Raw genomic sequence first — 19,435 nt, forward strand, 5'->3', positions numbered from 1 at the left:
CCCATAGGGACCTATAACACTGCACACACTGATCTTCTATGTTGATCACTGGTTTCTCATAAGAAACCAGTGATCAACGATTCTGCCGGATGACTGCTCATGCCTGGATCTCAGGCACTGAGCAGTCATTCGGCGATCGGACAGCGAGGAGGCAGGTAGGGGCCCTCCCGCTGTCCTGTCAGCTGTTCGGGATGCCGCGATTTCACCGCGGCTATCCCGAACAGCCCACTGAGCTAGCCGGGATGCTTTCGGTTTCACTTTAGACGCGGCGTTCAACTTTGAACGCCGCGTCTAAAGGGTTAATAGCGCGCGGCACAGCGATCAATGCCGCGCGCTATTAGCCACGGGTCCCGGCCGTTGTTAGAGGCCGGGCCCGACCCGCTATGACGCGGGGCCACGCCGTGGCCCCGCGTTATAGATCGGGAGTGGACACATGACGTTCCAGTACGTCATGTGTCCTTAAGGGGTTAAGGTCTCTGAAGTCACTGGTCACCTCCGTGGGCCTGGCTAAACTGCATAGGCTTTTCCACCTGTCTAACATTAATAAAGCTAACGTTGTCCGTAACTTGACGTCAGAGTCATTATTGCCCCCGTGCCTAGCCCAGGATCCAGCGGTATACCTTCGTGTAATATTTGTTCCAGGTTCAAGAACTTCTTGTTACTGACTCAGTGGTCCATTACAATTAGGTAAAGCACAATAAGTAATGCAGGGATGGAAATGATGGTAGGTAGACAAGGTAAAGACTCAGATATACCTATCCAGAGCCCAGGATTTTCAAGCTACATCTCTACTATATATAAGATCTATAAGCAATGTCATCATATAGATATTGAATTTGCTCCATGGCCCAGAAGCCCTAAGCTACACCTCTACTGATAGATCCTATATAGCGTCATCATATGCAATGGTACAGTATATGGTAAATTTAGATATAGTTTTTACTGCAAGACGTAGAAACTTTAAAGGGGCACTCAGCCCCTAGATATCTCCCCCCCCCCCTCCCCGATCTCGTCTGCAGCACCCCAGACATCTGGTGAACTTCGCTCCGTGCTGGATGACTGACGATGCGGGCGGAGGCTTGTGGCGTCACAGCCACGCCACGATCGTGACGCCCCCTCCCATAGACTTGCATTGAGGGGGCATGGCCGTGACATCACGAGCCTCTGGTGCTGCACCCGACGCTCTAAATGAATGCCGGGTGCAGCAGGGAGATCGTGGGGGTCCTCAGCAGCAGGAACCCCGTTATCAGACATCTTATTTCCTATTCTTTAGATAGGGGATAAGATGTCTAGGGGCGGAGTACCCCTTTGAGCTAAACTTCTTCCCATATTGTCATAGATCATTGGTCTCCAAACCGTCGACCTCCGGCTTATGCAAAACTACAACTTCCAGCATGAAAAGAGCCATGTCGACCACCGCAAGAAGCTGTTTTGTGCGGTGGTCAACATGCCCCATTCAGGAGGAGAGCTGGGGCGATGGGAGACTGCAGGAGGTCCCAGTGGTTGAACTCCTCGGGATCTGACACTTATCCCCTATCCTTAGGATAGGGGTTACATTTTTATGTACTGGAGTACTACTTTAAAGTCAATGGTAGGAAAATCTGCTGCAAACTTTCTGCAACAAATTCGCTGCGGAAATTCCGTATGAAATCTGCCTGTGTGAACGGAACCTAAGGGTATAATCACATAGCGGAATCAAAAATATCTAGGCGGACATGCCGCAGACATCGGACACAGGCAGAACATTCTGGTGCTAGGACTGCTTGGAAATGCGCCGTCTTCACAGACTGCATTTCCAAGCAGATCTTGCAAAAAGAATTGACATGAAATTGGAATTTCCGTGGCAGATGCTTCCACCGTGTGCACGGTGCGGCAGAATCCCAATGAAGCGGAATTTACAGGAATCTCCAGGAAATATGCCCGTGTGAACGGACCCTTAGGGGTGGGTTTACTATGAGTTTTCCACCACGAGTTTCCACAGAGGAAAATCTACAGATTACGTTGAAGTCAGTGTAATCCGCGCACGGAAAACCTGCTGCAGCTCAAACCCACAGCGGGGAACTCGCTGCAGATCCTGCACATGTCAAAATACTCTATAGGGGGAGATTAATCAAAACCTGTGTAGAGGAAAAGTTGGCCAGTTGCCCATAGCAACCAATCAGATCGCTTCTTTCATTTCTGAAAAGGCCTCTGAAAAATTAAAGAAGCGATCTGTTCCTGTCAACTTTTCCTCAGCACAGGTCTTGATGAATCTCCACCTTTGGGTAGGGTCACATGGGCAAATCCACAGCGTATTTTGGACCCTACAGTGTGCCCCCAGCTGTGCCAGCTCGTAGCGGCAATCCACCGCTACAAGCAGACACACTGCGATGTGCGAGTCATCGCTCACATGCACGGTGTACTCGCACAAATGGCGGCCACTCCACCTGCTCCCTGAGCTAGGCTGAGAGCAGCCGCGATGTGTGTGAGAATACTGCGCCTGGCACTGCTGGGAGGCACACTGTAGGGTCCATCGTTGGCGGATCCCCAGCGTAAAATACGCTGCGGATCGGTCCGCGTGACCCCACCCTGTAGGTATATTTACACGTGGCAGATTTGATCCAGATTTCCTGCAGTTTGTTGCAGATTTATCAGTGCAAGAGAATCTTGTGTGGCTACTGCAGTATATATATGTAGAGACCACTAAGGACAAGTGCATAGGTGAAGACTTGTGGCGCTGAAGATATGAAGGTGGTGCTCTGGCTTAAAAGTGTGCGGATCCAAATACAAATTCCATAGGAAATAAAAGTCGGTGACTCACCAATCTTCTTCTTCTTCAATCTTTATTAATACTCACATAAGACGTTACAGGAGAGGGATGACGTGAGGGGGGTACAGCAGGCAATGGTAGCCGTTTCGCACAGGTTAGTGCTTCATCTGGCCATAGGCCAGATGAAGCACTAACCTGTGTGAAACGGCTACCGTTGCCTGCTGTCCCCCCTCACATCATCCCTCTCCTGCAACGTCTTATGTGAGTATTAAAGGGGTATTCCAGGAAAAGTTAGACAGATTTGTAAATTACTTCTATAAAAAAATCTTAATCCTTTCAGTACTTATGAGCTTCTGAAGTTAAAGGGGTACTCCGCCCCTAGACATATCCCCTATCCAAAGGATAGGGGATAAGATGTCAGATCGCCGGGGTCCCGCTGCTGGGGACCCCGGGGATCGCTGCTGCAGCACCCCGCTATCATTACTGCGCAGAGTGAGATCGCTCTGCACGTAATGACGGGCAATACAGGGGTCGGAGCATCGTTACGTCATGGCTCCACCCCTCGTGATGTCACGGCCCGCCCCCATCAATACAAGTCTATGGGAAGGGGGCGTGGTGGTCGTCACGCCCCCTGCCATAGACTTGCATTAAGGGGACGGCCGTGATGTCATGAGGGGAGGAGCCGTGACGTAACGATGCTCCGGCCCCTGTATTGCCCGTCATTACGTGCAGAGCGAACTCTCTCTGTGCAGTAATGATGGCGGGGTGCCGCAGCGGCGATCCCCGGGGTCCCCAGCAGCGGGACCGCGCCGATCTAACATCTTATCCCCTATCCTTAGGATAGGGGATAAGATGCCAGGGGCGGAGTACCCCTTTAAGGTTGTTCTTTTCTGTCTAAGTGCTCTCTGATGACACGTGTCTCGGGAAACGCCCAGTTTAGAAGAGGTTTGCTATGGGGATTTGCTTCTAAACTGGGCGGTTCCCGAGACACGTGTCATCAGAGAGGACTTAGACAGAAAAGAACAACCTTAACTTCAGAAGCTCATAAGTACTGAAAGGATTAAGATTTTTTTTATAGAAGTAATTTACAAATCTGTTTAACTTTCTCGAGCCAGTTGATATATATATATATATATATATATATATATATATATATATATATATAAAAAGTTTTTTCCTGGATTACCCCTTTAATAAAGATTGAAGAAGAAGAAGATTGGTGAGTCGCCGACTTTTATTTCCTATGGAATTTGTTGCAGATTTATACTTCTCTCTTGAAGTGAATTGGGGAAAATCAGCAATTTGCAACGTATCCGCCAGGTGTGAACATTCCCTTAAATGCCGCATCGGGGACTGATCGTATTTAAATTCGACAAAAGTTCTACAAATACAGTACAAGAAAGTTCCAAATGTGAGCGAACACCCAGCACAAATCCTCCTCGGCTCTTTAAGACTTTTTCAGTTTTGTGTTACAAATAATTTGTTGTGGAAATGCGCGGCGAGCCAGCGAGATGTAATGAGGCTTGGTGTAAAGGAAGGTGCGGATGAGAGGGGCAGAGCGAAGCGAGGGGGGGGGGGGGGGGCAGCACAATAGGCGAATGTAATGAGAGAGGAAGATACGGAGAGAAGGAGGCTGTGAATCGGATGACTGCCTCCCAAACCCTGCTCCTGTTTAATATTCCGCCCGCTCTCTTCATATTGTGCTTGGCTCCTGTGGGATTGGAACTCACGTCTCGAAACCGAAGCCAATTTTCTGTCTTAATCTCACAATGTTTTGACTGGAGGCAGATCCCAGTTTTTTTAGTCCGAGTGGAAACTACCAAAAAAGCCTCACTTCTGCACTTCGTAACGAGACGGATGGAGAGAACGGATCAGCGGCTGCTGGCGACATGACATACAAGTCACCAAATGGAAAGAGCGAGGACGCCTAACTAAATCCAGTCAGATCTCCGCACCGGGAAGAGAAGAAGGGATTTCTGGGATTTTTCTGTGCGGGAATTTTTTATTATTATTATTATTTTATTTTATCTTTTTTTTTTTTTTGCGCAATTGTATTTGGGAAAGATCCCTATTTATTATTTCAACTGGATTTTGCGAGAGGTTAGTGGTGGGCAATGGGAGCAGAGGGGGATTCCGAATGCATGCTGCTTCGTTCGACTACTACTCTCACCGTTTACTTGCCTCTATTGGATTTTTTTAATTATTATTTAGATAGTGGGGCACTCCCTATAGTGTGGCGATGTACCCAGCGGTGCAAAACCTGGGTGAAAACTTTACAAGTGAGGCAGTCTGTAACCACGTACAGTGTAAGATTGTATAGCGGTGGTCTTCAACTTGTGGTGGTCTCCAGTTGTTGCAAAATAGATATACAACTCCCTGTATAATGAGAGTTGTAGTTTTGCAAAAGCTGGGAGGTTTACGGGTTAAAGCAGTGTTTGGGTGACTCCAGCTGTTGCAAAACTACAATTCTCAGCATGCTCGGACAGCCGAAGGTCTGCCATTTTCTCTCTAGGCATGCTGGGAGTTGAGAGCCACAGGTTCCAAAAAAGTGTTTTTACAACCAGGGTGCCTCCAGCTGTTGCAAAACTACAACTCCCAGCGTGCCCGGACAGCCAACGGCTGTCCGGGCATGCTGGGAGTTGTAGTTTTGCAACAGCTGGAGGCACCCTGGTTAAGAAACACTGGGTTAAAGACCACTGTTGTATAAAATCAGTCAAAAGTATATGATGTTTATCAGTGGTCTTCAATGGCTTTCTGCCATTGGCTGTCTGGGCATGCTGGGAGTTGTAGTTTTACAACAGCTGGAGGCACCCTGGTTAAGAAACACTGGCTAAAAGACCACTGTTGTATATAATCAGTTAAAAGTATATGATGCTTAGCAGTGGTCTTCAATGGCTTTTCTGCCTTTGACTTTCTGGGCATGCTGGGAGTTGTAGTTTTGCAACAGCTGGAGGCACCCTGTTGGGATACATTGGGTTAAAGACCACTGTTGTATAAGATCAGTCATTGTTACGTGATCTGTAACAGTGGTCTTCAATGGCTTTCCTGACGTTGGCTGTCTGGGCATGCTGGGAGTTGTAGTTTTGCAACAGCTGGAGGCACCCTGTTGGGATACATTGGGTTAAAGACCACTGTTGTATAAGATCAGTCATTGTTACGTGATCTGTAACAGTGGTCTTCAATGGCTTTCCTGACGTTGGCTGTCTGGGCATGCTGGGAGTTGTAGTTTTGCAATAGCTGGAGAGCCACAGGTTTAGGCAGTGTTTCCCAACTCAGATGTCTCCAACTGTTGCAAGACTACAACTCCCAGCATGTAGTTTTGCAACAGCTGTAGGTACCCTGGTTGGGATACACTGGGTTAGAGACCACTGTTGTATAAGATCAGTCAAAAGTATATGATGTATAATAGTGGTTTTCAATGACTTTCTACCGTTGGGTGTCAGGGTATGCTGGGAGTTGTAGTTTTGCAACAGCAGGAGTTGCGAGAACCCTGGTTGCGAAACACTGCTTCAACCTGTGGCTCTCCAGCTGTTGGATAACAACAATCCCAGCATGCCTGGGCAGCCCACCACTATAGTATGTGTATAGCTTGTAAACAAAAATGTGTCACAATGCACAAGCAATGCTGGGAGTTGTAGTTTTGACACAGCAAATTTGTGACAGCTGAGAGAACTGTAATTCACAATATATATATATATATATATATATATATATATATATATATATATGGAAGTTATTGTAGTTAAACAGCTATTAATCCTATTTTTGGGTAAGGCCGATGGTCAAGACATACACATATCACAATGCATGAGCAATGCTGGGAGTTGTAGTGTTACAACCAGTGGAGAATCCCACAGTGATCCACCATATATGTATTTACAAGGTACGGATGTATAGAAGCTAGTCATCCTCTTTGGTAAAGTCAGATGTAGCAAGGCTGAAGTATTACAATGCACAAGCCATGCTGGCGGTTGTAGTGTTGCAGTCTATGAAGGTCTTATAAAGTACTGTATAAAAGGTCTTGTAGAGTCCATAGACCAGTGTTTCCCAACCAGTGTGCTTCCAGCTGTTGCAAAACTATAACCCCCAGCATGCCAAAGTTCTGCAATAGTTGGAAGCACGCTAGTTGGTAAATACTGTATTCTCGGTCCATCATCCACTATTTTCTCCCCAGCCATGAGTGCAGATGGGCCGCGATAGCTATTTTGGCAGCTGCCATGCTGCCGCCTTGGTACTGCACACCCACAACTACAGATGTAGCAAGGACGAAGTATCACAATGCACAAGCCATGCTGGGGGTTGTAGTGTTGCAGTCTATGAAGATCTTATAAAGTACTGTATAAAAGGTCTTGTAGAGTCTATAGACCAGTGTTTCCCAACCAGTGTGCTTCCAGCTGTTGCAAAACTACAACTCCCAGCATGCCCGGACAGCCAAAGGCTGTCCGGGCATGCTGGGAGTTGTAGTTCTGCAACAGTTGGAAGCACACTAGTTGGGAAATACTGTATTCTCGGTCCATCATCCGCTATTTTCTCCCCAGCCATGGGTGCAGATGGGCCGCGATAGCTGCCGCCTTGGTACTACACACCCACAACTACAGATGTAGCAATGCTGAGGGTTGTACTTTTACAACAGCTGGAAAATGTGGTGCCACTAATTTACAATATATGTAATTGGAAGGTTCTGTGATATAACAGCTACTCCTCCTCTTTGGTTAGAGTCAAAGGACAAGTGCAGGGAAGAATCATCCCAATGCACAAGCAATGCTGTAGTTTTGGGGTAGCCTGAGACATAGTTTGGATTACTGTTATATAAAAGCTATCCCTCCTTCAGTAGAATTAATCGACAACTACTACAGGTGTTGCAACTTGCAAGGCTATATTACCATAATGCACTAGCCATGCTGGGAGTTGTAGTTTTACGATGGCTGAATAGTAATACATTACAGACCTCAGATCAGCAGTATTTGTAATGCAAAGGCCCTGTTATATGAAAGCTGGCAGAATCAATCCACAAGCACTACAGGTTCTGCAAGGCTATATTATTGCAATGCTGAGAGTTGTAGTTTTCAACCGCTGATAAAATGTTACGAGCTGGAGACCTGTGATCTGCAGTATCTGTAATGCAAAGGTACCGTTGTATTGAAAAGCTATTAAAGGGGTACTCTTCTAAATCAACTGGTGCCAGAAAGTTAAACAGATTTGTAAATTACTTCTATTAAAAAAAATCTTAATCCTTCCATTACTTTTTAGCAGCTGTATGCTACAGAGGTAATTCTTTTCTTTTTAAATTTCTTTTTTTGTCTTGTCCACACTGCTCTCTGCTGACACCTCTGACCGTAACTGTCCAGAGCAGGAGAAAATCCCCATAGCAAATCTATGCTGCTCTGGACAGTTTCTGACACGGACAGAGGTGTCAGCAGAGAGCCAAAAAAAGAAATTCAAAAAGAAAATAATTTTCTCTGTAGCATACAGCTGCTAAAAAGTACTGGACGGATTAAGATTTTTTTTATAGAAGTAATTTACAAATCTGTTTAACTTTCTGGCACCAGTTGACTAAAAAAAAATGTTTTCCACCGGAGTACCCCTTTAAAGGATAGGTACTACAGAAGTAAAAAGGCTAAATCATCCTGAAGTGCATGCAATGAAGCTAGTAAGAGTTAAACAGCAGCTTCGGCTCAGCTACATCTACCGTTTTTGAACATTCAGACCATAGAGGGCACTGGTAATGTTCTTCTCCCTAGGTGGTAGAATTCTTTCTCTTTGGTAGAATCAAAGGAAAGGTACAGATGTAGCAGGACTAAGTTATTATCATGCGCAAGCCATGCTGGGAGTTGTAGTATTGCAATAGCTGAAAAGTGACAGTGTATGAAATTAAAGGGGTCCTCCACTGGAAAACTTTTTTTTTTTTTTTTAATCAACTGGTGCCAGAAAATTTAACAGATTTGTAAATTACTTCTATTAAAAAATCTTAATCCTTCCTGTTGTTACGCTGAGCGCTCCGGGTCCCTGCTCCTCCCCGAAGCGCTCGCGGCGTTTCTCTCCCTGCAGCGCCCCGGTCAGACCCGCTGACCGGGAGCGCTACACTGACATTGCCGGCGGGGATGCGATTCGCATAGCGGGACGCGCCCGCTCGCGAATCGCATCCCAGGTCACTTACCTGTCCCGGTCCCCGGCTGTCATGCTCTGGCGCGCGCGGCTCCGCTCTCTAGGGCGCGCGCGCGCCAGCGCTCTGAGATTTAAAGGGCCAGTGCACCAATGATGGTGCCTGGCCCAATCACCCTAATTAGTTTCCACCTGCTCCCTGGTTATATGAACTCACTTCCCCTGCACTTCCTTGCCGGATCTTGTTGCCTTGTGCCTTGAGAAAGCTACTCTGAGTTACCTCTACTGTGTTCTTGACCATCTGCTATCACCATTGACTACGAACCTAGCCGCCTGCCCCGACCTTCTGCTACGTCTGACCTTGCTCTTGTCTACTCCCTTGTACCGCGCTTATCTCAGCAGTCAGAGAGGTTGAGCCGTTGCCAGTGGATACGACCTGGTTGCTACTGCCGCTGCAAGACCATCCCGCTTTGCGGCGGGCTCTGGTGAATACCAGTAGCAACTTAGAACCGGTCCACTGACACGGTCCACTCCTATCCCTCTCTTGCACAGAGGATCCACCTCCAGCCTGCCGAATCGTGACACCTGTACTTATCAGCAGCTGTAAACTACAGAGGAAGTTCTTTTCATTTTGAATTTCCTTTCTGCCTGACCACAGTGCTCTCTGCTGACACCTCTGTCCATTTTAGGAACTGTCCAGAGTAGGAGCGAATCCCTATAGCAAACCTCTCCTCCTTTGGACAGTTCCTAAAATGGACAGAGGTGTCAGCAGAGAGCACTGTGGTCAGACAGAAAGGAAATTCAAAAAGAAAAGAACTTCCTGTGGATCATAACAGCAGCTGAAAAGTACTGAAAGGATTAAGATTTTTTTAATAGAAGTAATTTACAAATCTGTTTAACTTTTTGGCACCAGTTGATTTAAAAAAAATAATAATAATGTTTTCCAGTGGAGTACCCCTTTAAGGTTATATTATCACAATGCATGCTCTTTGGTAATATTAAGGGAGGGGTACTACAGATGTAGCCAAGCTAAGTTATCATGATGTGCAGGCAATGCAGCTATTAAGAGTTAAATGACACCTTCAGCTCTGCTACATCTACTGTTCTTCACCTTCAGACCATAGAGGGCTCTGGTAATGTTCTTCTCCCCAGCTGGCATGATACCTACATGTTGCTTTCTCTCCACAGATTGCCGGCTATAAGAGATGACTGTGGTTCTGTCCATGAACAGATTCTGCAACCCCATTACCTCAGAAGGTACAGCAGAGATTGCAGAGTATAGAGCCGTCTGGGAGACCGAGCACCAGGGCAAGGCCAGCAGCTCGTCCAAGTCTCTCCATGCCCAGCACCAGGAGCACAGATTATGTGACTCTTCTGCAGGTAGGTGTCCTCTTCAGTAATGGTCCATAGGTTTTCTGCTGGTGATTGGTCTATGACTCCTATAACCTGCTGGGAGTGATGGTTTGAGTGCAGCCACAATGCGACCATGTGCCTCTGTTGTTATCAGCATAGAGATGTCCTTTTACCATATTACTATCTGATCAGTACGAAATCAAAGAAGTAAGACTGCACTCACCAATGGCAACAGAGCTTTATTGCAGCATACCGGGTACATAAACAGGTGAGTGGAGGGAGGCGGGGGACGTATACCAGGACAGGCTGTTTCACGCCGTTTCCGGCGTGAAACAGCCTGTCCTGGTATACATCCCCCACCTCCCTCCACTCACCTGTTTATGTACCCGGTATGCTGCAATAAAGCTCCGTTGCCGTTGGTGAGTGCAGTCTTACTTCCTTGATTTCGTATCCATTGGTCTATACACGGACTTTGCACCACCTATATTGGCACTCATACGGGGTTACACACACTCCACTGCAACTCTATACTACTGAAACTACAGCCTTAGTCCTGCTTGTGCCAGGTCATTCCATATCTTTGCTGCATACTATCTGATCAGTCATTTTCACCAGTAAAAGCAAACGTTTCTTTGACTGGATAGAAAAAATCCCTAAAGGAAAAATTCTGTTAAGAATTATACAGAGGCTTCACCCATGAGACAAGGTGGAGCTCATCGGTCCAGTTGTACAGATGACCAGATTTGATACATCAGCCATAGCATTGAAACCATTTACCAAATATTGTGTCGGTCCCCCGGCTATTACGTGCCGAGGCCTGGACCCCAAAAGACCTCTGAAGGTGTCCGGTGATATTTGTCTCCATGACTTTAGCAGCAGGTCCTGTGATATGTGAGGTGCGGACTCCATGTATCAGGCCTGTTTCTCCAGCACATTCCACAGATGATCGATAGGACTGAGATCTGAGGAATCTGGATCCCGACCTTGATCTTTAGTCATGTTCACCACCTTGATCTTTAGTCATGTTCACCACCCTGAGCTTTAGCCATGTTCACCACCTTGAGCTTTAGTCATGTTCCTCACTCCTGAACAATACTTGCTGTGTGGCCGGGACATTATTCTGCTGAAAGAGGTTACTGCCATTAGGGGATCCCACTTCCATGATAAGGGGGACTTGGTCTTACAATTTTTAGGTAGGTTATGCCTAATATTCCCTTCATCCATCTACACACCTCTTTGGTTGAACTTGATGGTTATGTATCTTTTTTCAATCGTACTATGTTACTATGATACATGTCACAGTTACATCCACATGATGCCAAGACCCAAGGTTTCCAACAGAACATTGTCTAGAGCATTGCACTGCCTCCACCATCTTGCCTTCATCCTACAGCCATCCACAAGATATAAAACATGATTCATCAGACCGGCATCCTACTTCTATTGATCCATGGTCCAATGCTCAATGTAGACACTTTAGGTATTGGTAAGGGGTCAGCATGTGCGCTCTGACTGGTCGGTGGTTACACAGCCTCATACCCATCAAGCAGCAATCCCCTGTGTGATCGTTCTCCATTCTATAATAGCTAGCAGGAACTTTTTCAGCAGTTTGCACCTCTGTGGAATCGGACCAGATGGGCTAGTCTTCACCCACCACACACACATCAATGAGCGTTGTGTCCCTGGTCACTGGTTGTCCTATGGCCCACTTTGGTCAGTACTAACCACTACATACCGGGAACACCCAACAAGACCGGCCATTTTTAAGATGCTCTGACCTAGTCATCTAGACATCACATTCTGTGTCCTGTCTCTGGTCCCCCTTCGTCCTTCTATGGACAACTTTGGTCCGTACAAACCAGTTTATATCAGAAACACCCAACAAGACCTGACATCCTGGAAATCCTCTGACCCAGTCGTCTAGACATCAAAATTCGGCCCTGTCCCCGGTCAATGCTTGTCCTTCTATGGCCCACTTTGGTCAGTACGAACCACTACGTACCGGGAACACCCAACAAGACCTGCCATTTTGAAGATGCTCTGACCGAGTCATCTAGACATCACAATTCGGCCCATGTCTTCGGTCACTGCTTGTCCTTCTATGGACCACTTTGGTCAATACTAACCAGTGCATACCGGGAACACCCAACAAGACCTGACATTCTGAAGATGTTCTGACCCAGTCGTCAAGACATCACAATTCGGCCCTCATCACAGTCGCTCAGGTCCTGCTTCCAAAACATAATTTTCAAGAACCGACTGTTTACTTGCCATCTAACATTTTCCACCCCATGACAGGCGCCATTGTCACCAGATAATCCTTGTCCTTCACTTCACCTGTCAGTGGTTTCAATGCTACGGCTGATCAGCGTATACCCCATTAGCCGCCTGCCATCAATCCTTGGCTAAAGGTCCATCCTATAGAAAAAAAAAACTAGTACAATAAGACATAGATAAACCGCTGTGTTCATCCCATCTCCATAGTTACCCGTCATCCGATAAGTCTAGATCCCAATAGATATAATAATGATGTCTTTCACTCCCTCCCCAGACAGAAATCCCAGAACAAACAATAATACCATGTAGATGACATGAATGGATGTGGAGTATTATGGAACGCTCATATACTGTCATTATCACATTTTCCGTTTTTTTTTTTATTATTTTTTTTTTTACAATAGTACTGCACGTCTGACAATATTATATTATAGACATTTCTAACAATAATAATAGAGAATACTGACATGCTTCGAAACATTTAGATTAGCTGTACAGTAATATATTCATTTCCGTACAAAAGGAAGCCTTTAATTGTATACTAGGCTTGTAGAACATATTTATCCTTATCATCGGTAAAACCGATGATACCGATCCTTTTCATCGGTAATCGGTAATATCAACGCTCCATTGCCATATTAGTTTCATATAAGTGGCTACGGGCCATTCGTTGTGACGCTTATCACAGCAACAAACAAAAGCGTCAGGCAGGTGTAGGTGAGACCTGTCTTATTGGCCTGACAACAACCATATAGACATAGATATTGTGTATGGCAGTGTTTCCTAACCAGTGTGCCTCCAGCTGTTGCAAAACTACAACTCCCAGCATGCCCGGACAACCAAAGGAGTTGTAGTTTTACAACAGCTGGAGGCACTTTAGTTGGGAAACACTGCAATTGACAAGTAGGAGTTGTAGTTTTGCAACAGCTGGAGGCACCCTGGATGGGAAACACTGCTCTATACAGACTTATGTGTCTCCATGGTAACAGACTACAAACACTCCTTGTGTACGCTGATCCTCATGCTCCCTTCTATTTAATCCTTACTTCTAATTAACATACCAAATGTATGTGGAATGGATAATGATTGCAGGATCTGACTACAGGGTTTGTTTGTAGTCTGTTACCATGGAGATACATAAGGATGCAGAAGAGCTGGAGACACATAATGGGGGAGGTTTTAAAAAAGGGAAAATTAAAACCTGTCACCTGTCCTCAGTATGGGTGATAGGTATATGATCAGTGGGGGTACAACTCCTACGACGTCCACATATCAAGAGAAGGGGGTCCCGTGTCACCCAAGTGAATGAGCAGTAGTGTGCATGCTCGGCCTTCGCTCCTTTTTACTCCCTATTGCATTGCCAAAGATAGTTAAATACAGCAATATGTCTCCATGGTAACAGACTACAAACAAACTTCGTATATAATGATCCGGCAGTCAGTCTTACACTCATCTAAATAGTCCTTATTTCTAATTTACATACCAAATGTATGGACAATGGGGGAGATTTATCAAAACTTGTCCAGAGGAAAAGTTGCTGAGTTGCCCATAGCAACCAATCAGATCGCTACTTTCATTTTTAACAAGGCCTCTGCAAAATGAAAGAAGCGATCTGATTGGTTGCTATGGGCAACTCAGCAAATTTTCCCTCAGGACAGGTTTTGATAAATCTCCCCAAATGTCCACAGGGTCAGACTACAGGTTTGTAGTCTGTTACCATGGAGACACATAAGTATTCATAAGAGCATGCATAAAAGAGAAGATTAAAAAGTGTCACTTATCCATAGGAAGGGTGATAAGTTTCTGATCAGTGGGGGTCCAACTGCTGAGACACCCACCAATCACAAGAAAGGAGGATCCATTGGACCTCAAGTGAATGAGCAGCAGTGTGCATCATCAGCCTGTATAGGTGAATACAACAAATGGCCTTCTTCAGAGGTCCTATAGTGAGCGAATGGAGAAGAGGGTAAGGCTACTTTCACACTGCCGTTATGACACGGCAGTGTGACGGCCGTCGGTGAACCCGGGGAGCATAGCGGGAGAAAAAATACTGCAAGCGCCGTCTTTTTCTCCCGCTACAAAATAACGGAGCCCGACGGACCCCATTGACTATAATGGGATCTATCCGGACCGGTTGTTGCCCATTGTGCCCCGTCCAGAAAAAAAAAAGAACTTCACAGCCGTTCTCGATGGGGTGCAGTGGTAGTGTGAAAGTAGCCTAAACATGCATGGTGCCACTCTATTCACACGAGTAGGACCCCCCATTCTTTGGTGAGATGTTATAAATCTTGCAATAGCCCCTTAAAGATATTAAAGGAGTAGTCTGGTGAAATATAACTTATCCCCTATCCAAAGGATAGGGGATAAGTTATAGATCAAGGGGGGGTCCGAGCGCTGCACCCCCCGCGATCTCCTGCACGGACCTCTGGCAGTTTGATGGAAGCGGCTGTCCGACCCCTGCAGAAAGCCGCAGCCGGCACCCCCCCCCCTCCATGTATCTCTAATGGGTACATGGAGGGGGTTTGTCGGTAAGCGCTCCGTGCGGGGTTGGCACGCCCCCGTTCCAGCATTCTCCCGCGGCCCCATTCAGGAGATTGCGGGGGGGTGTTAGCGCTCAGACCGCCCGCGATCTATAACTTATCCTCTATCCTTTGGATAGGGGATAAGTTATATTTTACCAGACTACTCCTTTAAGGTAAAAAGAAGAAATAACAGCTCACAACTCCATGTGAACCTCCCGGGGGCACAGAAGATTAGCAGCCATCTTGCAGTATGGACCAGAGACGAAAAGCAGAGATTTCAGCTCTCCAGGACGGTATATACCTTGAGAAAGGATTTCCCAAAACGTGTTGGTTTACTGTAGTACCCCTGGATCTGTTTCTTGGAGTTCTCCTTTTGGTCCCATTAAGAAATTGTTAGCAAAGTAAAAAAAAAATGTATGCATCAAAGCAAATACAACAATGGTTGCAAAGGTTGGCATAATCTAGTATAGGTGCCAGAATAGACTTTCTATAACAGTAGCCATATTGGAGAATCTACATTTGATGAAACCTGTCATATGATCTCATGACTAGGGGATAGGCTATACCGCTGTGACCCCAGTAAACCCCTTCTCAAAAATACTCATACACCAAGTTGGTAGAAAAAGGCCACAGCAGCCCACTTTATTAAATAACATTTTTAACCATATAAATAACCGTGATAACATTTATAATAATTAGGTAAACATTACCCATAACTTTTTAACAGTGCAAGAAAAACAGTGCAATGAAAACAATCCTACAACCACTATCCCAGCAGGAGAGGGACTTGAAGGCAGACTAATCTTCAGTCTCCTACTTTACCCTTGGCAGCATCTCAACTGACCCCAGGGCACCTCTTTCGGAGACCATTTCCCTTGGGGACCACCCCGCAGGGATTTCCCACCACCGGCTGGGTATCGCCCCAGCTTCACCATACAAATCTCTCCAACTCTTCTCCAGATGTCTCCCAATGCCTCCAAGTCCCCCTCCAGCCCCTGCCGCTGCGACAAAGGTACAAACCCCTCCCCCTCCAAATTAAAAGGGCGGGCAACTTCCTAGCCCTGCTCTGCACTGACTAACTGCTTCCTGCCTACGTGACTTCCTTCCCCTAAGCCACCCCCCTTTAACCCCTAGCTAACCCTTCCTTGCTCTAGCCTCCCCCTGTCATTGGCCCCTCCTCTGCCATGCTGTCCGATCCAGGGCTTCTTCCATACAATTCCCTGTTTGGGATCATTGATCTCAGTGAGAGACCCTCCCTTTTGTAACTATCTTTATTCCTGCCATATATACTGTATATTAAGTTTAAGACTTCAGGGTGCAAATTTTAAGAGAATAAATTAAAAACTTTCTGAAAATTTGCAAAATAAAGATGAAAATGAATGATCAGAGAGTGACATGCACATCCCCGTGGGGTTTGTCCCCCATCCAGACTGAAGATGAGGCTGACGTATTTAGGTGGGGAATGAATAGAGGCATGGACAGTGAATGCCTCACCAGGTGGAACAGGGGTAAGGGGACACCTTTTTTCTAGATAGGTGGCTGTTCTGTCACCTATTAGTCAATGATGGGATAAGTTGTGGAAAATATCTTCTGTCTCCTAGAATCAGGCTATGTTCACATTGAGTTTCTTTTATATTTTGGAGTTATACATCGGGAGTATTCCCCCATCTAAACTTCTACCATGTATCCATTGTATAGCCAACTGGACTTTTCATCTGTTCTATCTAGAGGGTTTCATAGATCATAAGGGGCTTCAGAAAATGTTGATAAAAATTAAGCCCGTTTCCTTGGCTGGTTCATGCAGCCCATCACTATTAGCTTTGTTCATGTACCGCCATCATTTTCACTTTCCCAGTAGAGACAGGGAGCATGACCCTTGTTCACAAGCATTGACTTAATTATCGAAATTGAGATCTATACCATAAATCGAAAATAGGCTTAAAGGGATTATCTAGTAATAGAAAAACAGAGCTAATTTCTTTCAAAAACAGCTCCACGTCTGTCCCCAGGTTGGGTGTGGTATTACAACTTGGCTCCATTCACTTCAATGAAACTGAGCTGCCGAACCATGCCCAACCTGGAGACAGAAGGGGAGCTTTTTTGAAAGAAACTAGCTCTGTTTTTCTATTCCTGGATAAGTCCTTTAACCCTACTCTTCATAGACCATAACAACCCCATGACCAGCCTTTACGGTATTCACTCCATTGATGCTATCTACTTTCTTTTTAACCTTTTCTAGCCCATACATAAAGGGTTTTTCCAGGATAAGAAAAACTTGCCTGCTACCCCCACATCTGTCCACAGGCTATATGTGGTATTACAGCTCAGGTCAATTACTTAGAAGGAGCTGCAGTACCATGGACAGATATGATGGTGTTTCTAGAAGATAGCAGATATGTTTTGTAATCCTGGACAACCCCTTAAAGCGCTGTTTCCCAAGCAGTGTGCCTCCAGCCATTGGAAAGTTATAACTCCCAGTATGCCCGGACAGCCAAAGGCTGTCCGGGCATATTGGGAGTTGTAGTTTTGCTACATCTGGAGACACACTGGATGGGAGACCCTGTCTTTAAGTTTAGTCCTAGGAACTTTTCATAAAGACAAGTCAACTTTGGTTTTCTTGGGACTATTTCTTGGCTTCACTTGGTAGAGATGAAGATGGGTTGTTAGGTCACGAGCTCCCGGCACTGGCTCCAGCGTTTGGAACAGTTTGTTCCAAACGCTGAGCAGCGGAGTACCCCTTTAACAGTGATCTCCCCATGCACATGAATGTTCGGCATGGTTGAATATTTATGTGTTCTAAATGGAGAGAGGAGGGGTAAACTGCTGCCAGACACCTCTGTGGTGGATTTTCTCTCTAAGAACAAAAGAGATCACCTCTTGAAATCCAAAATTCTGCCTGACCCTCAGAAATCCTTAATACACATTAGGCAGGGTTCACAATTGCGTCAGAGCTGCATTCAGGGGCTCCATAACTTTTTGTCTGGTCAAATCCATGAACAGAAGCCTGATGGACTCCATTGAAGTCAACGGGATCTCTTTGGATTCAACTGGTTCCATCTCTGTCCATTTTGTAATGGACCATCCGGCTTTGTTTTCTTGTCCAATGTATAGGTCCCAAATGAAGCCCTGAAGCAAATGTGAACCTAGCCTTAACTCACAAATAGAGAAAAAGAAAATCTGTAACCTTAGATGGTCAGCTTGTCCCATTGAAGTCATCAGGTTTGACTGACTTTTCAACTGTACAGGGACCTCAAGCTTTATTGTCATGTAAATTAACTTTTCCTATGCCGTACAGACATGTCAAAAGTTAAGATTGGTTCGGGTCTCAGAGCTGAGACCCCTTCTGATCGTTAGGTAGAGATTGGTGAAATACATGGCAGTTTGCTCACTCCCTGGCTCGGTGCTTATTGCAGGAGAGGGGCTGTATAGACTATAAATAAGCCTTTCTCCTGAAATCAGTCAGACATCATGTAGCGCTCAGGAGTGAAGTGTGCTTCACCCTGCTATAACTAAGGATAGGAAGGGGCTCTGCGCTGAGACCGTAACCAATCTTAAAAAGTACCTGTCATTTCAAGTGACTTCAGGATAAGCTGCCCTGTGTGTATATGAGGAGCAGCACTATTTCTGGTCATTATATAACCTGCATATGGTACTTTTCAGTAGATTTCTGCACTGCAGGCTTCGTTTATAATTTGCAGTTCTCCCAGAGCTGGTGGATGGGTCTTCCCTCCTCCCTCCATAGACTTGAATTAGTTTGTCTTGCAGACACAGTACAAAGCTGAGCTGATTTTCCGAGAGAAAGTTTTGAGCAGGTAGGGGAGGGAAGAAGCTTGATAACTGGAGAAGAAGCATTTTTGTCTAATAAGATATATTTCAAAGTTTCTTATATTCAGTAGACCTTTTGATTTTTGCAAAGTTGCCTATATAACTTTTGACATGACCGTTCCACATGTAAAAAGTTATTTTAAATTACAGTAACACTTTCTGGAGGCCCCTCGCCCATCATCACCTCTACAAGTGAAGTTAAAAGAAATGTATCTCAATTTATTTTTATTTTTTATTTTAGGTACAATTATGTTATCAATATTTAGTCATTTTATGTGAATGTAGGTAGAAGCGGCACTCCAAAGTAGATGAAAAAAGTGGGTGTTTATTCACACATCTGTGACACAAGCGATGTTTCGGCTCGTCAATAGAGCCTTTTACAAGTACTTCAAAAAGGCTCTATTTACGAGCCGAAACGTCGCTTGTATCACAAATGTGTGAATAAACACCTACTTTTTTCATCTACTTTGGAGTGCCGCTTCTACCTACATCTGGATATTGTTGCATGGGACCTTGGTCTGGTCCTGGAGCTGAGCACCCACACGGATCTGCAATCCTTATGCACACGGTGCTCCTCCATTCCTCTACATATACTAGTTATTTCATG

General features: G+C 45.5%; 1 protein-coding gene across 3 annotated transcripts in view; it reads left to right on the top strand.

Annotated features, from left to right (window-relative positions):
* The window catches only part of SERTAD4 (SERTA domain containing 4), a 70,973-nt gene that overhangs the window by 32,725 nt on the left and 18,813 nt on the right, over positions 1 to 19,435 (top strand). For 2 of the 3 annotated variants that reach the window (XM_056568208.1, XM_056568205.1), the window contains exon 2: positions 10,040 to 10,231. In XM_056568208.1, coding sequence (XP_056424183.1) covers positions 10,057 to 10,231 — 175 coding nt within the window. In that variant the 5' untranslated portion in view covers positions 10,040 to 10,056. Of the gene's footprint in view, positions 1 to 4,415; positions 4,850 to 10,039; positions 10,232 to 19,435 lie in introns of those variants that run through there. The other variant, XM_056568207.1, reaches the window with a different exon arrangement.

This window comes from Hyla sarda, chromosome 3 (assembly GCF_029499605.1).
Source record: "Hyla sarda isolate aHylSar1 chromosome 3, aHylSar1.hap1, whole genome shotgun sequence".
Lineage (NCBI taxonomy): Eukaryota > Metazoa > Chordata > Amphibia > Anura > Hylidae > Hyla > Hyla sarda.